Source organism: Dipodomys ordii, unplaced genomic scaffold, assembly GCF_000151885.1.
Source record: "Dipodomys ordii isolate 6190 unplaced genomic scaffold, Dord_2.0 Scaffold38, whole genome shotgun sequence".
Taxonomy (NCBI): domain Eukaryota; kingdom Metazoa; phylum Chordata; class Mammalia; order Rodentia; family Heteromyidae; genus Dipodomys; species Dipodomys ordii.
In genome coordinates, this window is record NW_012267254.1 from 6,030,283 (window position 1) to 6,036,774 (window position 6,492).

At 41.6% G+C, this 6,492-nt stretch overlaps 1 protein-coding gene across 3 annotated transcripts in view; it reads left to right on the top strand.

Moving 5' to 3' along the window:
• Zdhhc9 (zinc finger, DHHC-type containing 9) overlaps positions 1 to 6,492 on the top strand; it is a 43,799-nt gene that overhangs the window by 25,980 nt on the left and 11,327 nt on the right. For 2 of the 3 annotated variants that reach the window (XM_013018166.1, XM_013018167.1), the window contains exons 5-7: positions 2,479 to 2,616; positions 3,775 to 3,823; positions 5,069 to 5,171. In XM_013018166.1, coding sequence (XP_012873620.1) covers positions 2,479 to 2,616; positions 3,775 to 3,823; positions 5,069 to 5,171 — 290 coding nt within the window. The remainder of the gene's footprint in view (positions 1 to 2,478; positions 2,617 to 3,774; positions 3,824 to 5,068; positions 5,172 to 6,492) is intronic. The other variant, XM_013018168.1, reaches the window with a different exon arrangement.

Here is a 6,492-nt window from a genome sequence, read left to right on the forward strand (position 1 = left end):
AGGCCCTGGGTTCGATTCCTCAGCACCACATAAGCAAAAAGAAAAAAGCCGGAAGTGGCACTGTGGCTCAAGTGATAGAGCGCTAGCCTTGAGCTGAAGAGCTGAGGGACAGCGCCCAGGCCCAGAGTTCAGGCCCCACGACCGGACCAAAAAAAAAAAAGAATTCTTGGAAATAGTGATGATGGTTGTATAACATTGTACAACCAATACCCTGAATTGCACACTTAAAATGGTTAAAAATGGCAACTTACATGTTATAGATATTTTACTAGGATAAAATTTTAAGTAAAAAATTGAATTAAGCTGGGAGCCGGTGGCTCATGAGTGAAATCCTAGCTACTCAGGAGGTTGAGATCTAAGGATTGCAGTTCAAAGCCAGCCCAGGCAGAAAAGTCTGTGAGACTTATTCCTAATAAACTACTCAGAAGACACCAGAAGTATCACTGTGGCTCAAAGTGGTAGAGCAGTAGTCTTGAGAGAAAAAGCTCAGGGATAGTGACTAAGCCCTGATTTTAAGCCCCTCAACTGACAAAAAAAGCAAGCAAGCAAGCAAGCAAGAAAGAAAGAAAGAAGGAAGGAAGGAAGAAAGAGAAAGAAAGAAAAAGAAAAGAAAGAAAGAAAGAGAAAGAAAGAAAAAAAGAAAGAAAAAAAGAAAGAAAGAGAAAAATTGAACTTAGATTTTTTTTTGTGCCAGTCTTGTGGCTTGAACTCAGGGCCTGGCCACAGTCTTGGAGCTTTTTTTGCTCAAGGCTAGTGCTCTCTCATTTGAGCCATAGCTACATTTATGGCTTTTTTTGGGTGGTTAATTGGAAATAAGAGTCTCACAGACTTTCCTGCCTAGGCTGGCCTTCTCATTTAGTCATGTACAAACATATATATGGCCATTTTTTCTTTAATTTTCTCTGTCTATGTTTTGTGTGTGTGTATGTGTGTGTGTGTGTGTGTGTGTGTGTGTGTGTGTGTGTGTATGCACGCATGCTGGTCCTAGGGCTTGAACTCAGGGCCTGGACACCGTCTCTGACCTCTTTTGCTCAAGGCTAGTGCTGTATCACTTGAATCACAGCTCCACTTCTGGCTTTTCAATGGTTAATTCCTGCCCAGAATGGTTTCAAACTGTGATCCTTGGTTCTCAGCCTCCTGAGTACTAGGATTGCAGGCATGAGCCACCAGGACCTGACTCTAATGTTTTTTAAGTACAGAAACTATTTTTTATGGTATGGTACTAGGGTTTGAATTCAGGGTTTTATGCTTGCAAGGCAAGTACTCTACCACCTGATCCATGCCTCTAGCTTTTCTTGCTTTAGTTTATTTTTAGGTAGGCTCTTGCTTTTTCCAGGGTAATTCTCAGACCTTGATCCTCTTACCTGCATAGCTGATATTACAGGTAATACTATACTCTGTTTGTTTAGATAGGATCACATTAACTTTTTGCCTGGGCTAGCCATGAACCGCTATTCTCCCAGTCTCTGCATCAGGAGAAGCTGGACTACAAGATTACTTTAATATATTTTCTAATGTTGATAATGTCAAGTGTTTTCTTCCATTATTATTATTATTATTATTTTTGTAGGTCGTGAGGTCTGAACTCAGCCTGGCCGCTGTCCTTCAGCTCTTCAGCTCAAGGCTAGCACTCTAGCACTTGAGACAGTGCCACTTCCAGTTTTCTGGTGGTTCATTGGAGATAAGAGTCTCACTGACTTTCCTGATCAGGCTGGCTTTGAACCATGATCCTCAGATCTCAGCCTCCTGAGTAGCTAGGGTTACAGGCATGAGTCACTGACACCTGGTTGATATATATTTTTAATATGCTGAGGTCAATAAAGACCACACTACTCATTTTACAACATTTCTTTGACTGTTTTCACTTATTTCTTCTTCCTAAACTTAGTAGGCCCAACTTGCTAAGGATTTTTTTTTTGGGGTCTGGTCGTGGGGCCTGAACTCTGGGCCTGGGCGCTGTCCCTCAGATCTTCAGCTCAAGGCTAGCACTCTACCACTTGAGCCACAGCGCCACTTCCGGCTTTTTTCTTATGTGGTGCTGAGGAATAGAACCCAGGTCCTCGAGCATGCAAGGCAAGCGCTCTACCACTGAGCCACCTTCCCAGCCCCTTGCTAAGGATTTTTTAAAGTGGTACTGGGATTTGAACTCAAGGCCTTTTGCAAGAAATGTGCTTTCAGCACTGTGAAGGTTTTTATTTGTAAAAGCAATGCCTTTGCAGAGTAAGGCAGATGAATTCCTCAGAGCCTTAGTTTTTCCATCTGTAAAATGGGAAGAGTATATCCTTTTCCTTTCATGTAACTCATTGTTTTTGAGAATCTAATGAAATAGTTATGAAGATATTTTGGAAAAGAATAATGATTGTGTTTTATATATCTGAAGTAGATGCTTACCCTGGGGTCTTTGAATGAGATATTATGTGGATGATGGGATTGCTTTTGCTAAGGAGGCTTTGTCATTGAACTCTCTTTTTCTCACAGAGCGCTTCGACCATCACTGCCCCTGGGTAGGAAATTGTGTTGGAAAGAGGAACTACCGCTATTTCTACCTCTTCATTCTTTCTCTTTCCCTCCTCACAATTTATGTCTTCGCTTTCAACATCGTCTATGTGGCCCTCAGTGAGTATGCAAGGCTGTTGTCTCTGTGGCCAGAGTGGGGTGAGGTGGGATAAGACTTCAGGGCTGAGTATGGGGGCGGTTGGGTTTCTGGTGGGAACTTGCCATTTAGGAAGGCACCTCAGGACCACTTAGCAATGAATACTATGGGCCACTTTGAAGCTGGCCTATAAACCTCAGTTCATATCAATAGATATTTGCTGTATGTGTTGGCCTTAACTCTAATCCTCTGCTGAAGACTGGAGCCCTGATTACTGGTCTATATCCAGAGAACTGTGCATTTCTGATGCCAAGGTCTGGGAATGTAGTTTTCTTCTGCATAGCCTTACCTCTTCTGCCTTTAAGACCTACTTTGCACTGGGGAGGAGGGGAAGGTTTTTATCTATCTTTCTTTTTTTTTGTTGGTCTTGGGGCTTGAACTCTGGGCCTAGGCACTGTCCCTGAGCTGTTCAGCTCAAGGCGAGCACTTTACCACTTGAGCCACAGAGCCACTTCTGGTTTTCTGGTGGTTAATTGGAGATAAGAGTCTCACAGACTTTCCTTCCTGGGCTGGCTTTGAACCATGATCCTCAATGAGTAGCTAGGATTACAGGCATGAGCCACTGGAGCCTGGCTGCTTTCTTTTTTAAACCAAAGAAATGCATTTTAGTAGCTCAGAGTTTACTTTGAGAAGTTGGTAATACATGCCCACATGTATACATGTACACAGACTAGACACACTTACGACCAAGCTAGGGGCAGATGCAGCGTGGAGTAAAGGGAATTCTCTTGATGAAGACAGGTTCCTGGAAAGGAGCTTTGAGTTGAATTTGCAGGAGACAGGTAGAGAGGGTGTTTTGGGACGATTTCTGGTTTCCTTCATCAGTTACTATCCCTCTACATACCTATATTTGGGGACTGGAAAAGGGGAAGTTAGTACAAAGTTTGGCTTCTGCCCAACTGTAATCTTGTGTGTGGTCATGCATTGGAAACACAAACTCCTCAGTCATGAGGCTGCCTGCACGGAGGCAAGACTCTTCACTCTTGACCCAGTGAGAGCTCCTGTCTTGCCTGTATATAGCATGAGGTAGAGAGGAAAAGAAGTGAATAGACAGTAGAGTGCTTTATAGTTTTGACTGAATTCACTAATTTTTCTATCTGTTCCTCCTTCTAATTTCACAGAATCCTTGAAAATTGGCTTCTTGGAGACGCTGAAAGAAACTCCTGGAACATATCCTTTCCTGGCACTATGTCATTGTAAAGCCTTCTTAAACTACTTTGAAGCATGTTTTCTCCCTCCAATTCTCCCACCTTCTAGGTTTCTAGACATCAGAGTGTGCCAAAGCCTAAAATTATGAAATATAGTCTAATGATAGCAACCAGACTAGAAGATGGCCAAGACTTAAAAGGAAGGCCTTTCCCTTGCCCCTTTCTCATCTGCCTACCCCCAGATTCTCCCAAGCTCAGACCTGTGTCTCTCTAGCAGGTTGTACTTTGCCTCAGTACACCTTGTATGTATGTCATTTACTGGAAGCTCCACTAGGATTTGTTTTGTACAGTGACTTCATTTCTGAAAAGGATATTTAGAATATATCTCATTTTTTTTTTTTGTCGGTCATGAGGCTTGAACTGTGGGCCTGGGCGCTGTCCCTCAGCTCTTCAGCTCAAGGCTAGCACTCTACCACTTGAGCCACAGTGCCACTTCCGGTTTTCTGGTGGTTTATTAGAGATAGGAGTCTCACAGTCTTTCCTGCCCGGGCTGCCTTTGAACCGCGATCCTCAGATCTCAGCCTCCTAAGTAGCTAGGATTACAGGCGTGAGCCACTGGCGCCCAGCTCATATCTCATTTCTTTCCTGCTAATTTTTCATTAATTAATTAATTTTGCTGGACCAGGGGCTTGAAAGTCAGCATCTGGGTTCTGTCCCTGTGCTTTGTGTGTGTATGCTGGTAGTGGGGCTTGAACTCAGGGCTTGGGTGCTGTCTCTGAGCTCTTTTACCCAAGGTTAGTTCTCTAAAACTCTTGAGACATAATTCTACTTTCGGCATTTTTGTGGTTAATTGGAGATAAGAGTCTCATAGACTTTTCCTGCCTGGACTGGCTTCAAATCATAATCCTTAGATCATAGACTCCTGAGTGGCTAAGACTACAGGTATAAGCCACTGATACCCAGCCAAAATTTTATTTTTTGATGAAATTTCCATTGCCCCTTCCTAAGTATCCTCTTTAAAGAGCCAATGGTGAACAAACAGGCAAATACTTGAATATACTAGAGATGCTAGAAATTTATAGTGAATAAACAAAGTCTTTACCTTTCATAAAGGATCTGTTTAGTGAGTTTAGACTTCATCTATTGTTTTATATGAATATTTGACTTTTGTGATGTTGTTATAAGAGGTAAGGATGGTATAACTTGATGGATTGATACATCAAGTTCCCTAGTGTGACTTCTTCAAAATTCCTTAACCTAGCCTCACTGTTCTAGAAGTTCTCATTTGCTTCTTCACACTCTGGTCTGTTGTGGGACTGACTGGATTTCACACTTTCCTCGTGGCTCTCAACCAGACAACTAATGAAGATGTGAGTCAATTTTCTGTTTTGTACCATATATTCTTTTCCCAAAAGCATATGCTCTTGTTACCTGCTAGAGAACAAAGTCTCTAGGGTCTGGAAGTTTGAGGATTGATATTAGAGGTTGTTAAATCAGATCTATGGAAATGAGGGTGGACTGCTTTGTTTGGAGCTGAATGCTTGTTGGAGTATTAGGAAGAATTTGAAAAGTTAGATGGTCATTAACTGTTCATAGAGCCTTAAAGGTTAGCTGAAGGCCTGATGTGGTGACACATGGCTATAATCACAGCTACTGGGAAGCTGAGGCAGAAGGATCATAAATTTGGGTTCAAGGCCAGTCTGTGCTACATAGTGTGATGCTGTTCCAGTCTCTCCTCCAACAAGTGGCTAGTTGATGCTTTTGGGTTAGAATGGGGAAGGATAGTTTCACTGAATAAATCTTTACTTTCTAAAATTTACCAATTCATTCACATTTACTGTAGAAAATTAAGAAAATACACTGGAACATAAAAAAGAAAATAAATCCCTATAACTTTACCTTGTAGGTATCATCTTATTTAATGTATGATTTTTAGGCTTCTGGACTTGGTTTAGATTTGGTGTGTGTGTGTGTGTGTGTGTGTGTGTGTGTGTGTGTGTGTGTGTATTTGATGGTAATAGGGATTGAATTTAGTGTGTGTGTGTGTGTGTGTGTGTGTGTGTGTGTGTGTGTGTATTTGATGGTAATAGGGATTGAATTTAGGTAGGTCCCTGGCTTGCTAGGTGAGCACTCTACCACTTGAGTCATGCCTCTAGCCCCTTTTTACCTTGGTTATACTTTAGATTTTTTTTTCTTGCTTTATATCCTTTGGCCAGCCTGGAATGTAATCCTTTACTTGCACATCTCTGTTTCAGTAGGGATGAGAGCTATATGCCACAATGCCCAGCAATTGTGCTTCCCCAGTAGCTTGTATGGCAGGCTTACACCATTATACTCAACCATTGATTAAGATGGAGTCTTGTAAACTTTTATGCCCATGCTGGCCTCACACCATGTTATACCAATCCCTGCTTCCAAGAAGCTAAGATTAGAGGTTTGAGTGGCCATACACAGCTTATACTATATATTTTTAATGAAAATAGTGCATATTCATGTATCTGAGTTTTTCTTTGTCTTAGAAATGTATTTTCACATCTATATATGTATTTATTTTTTGTTTCTATGTGTTATACATGTGGAATTTCATTGTGACATCTTCTTTTTTTTATTTTATTTGTGAACATACTGTACAGAGGGGTTACAATTACATGGGCAGGATAATGCGTACATTTCTTACCAAGCATTGCAGCC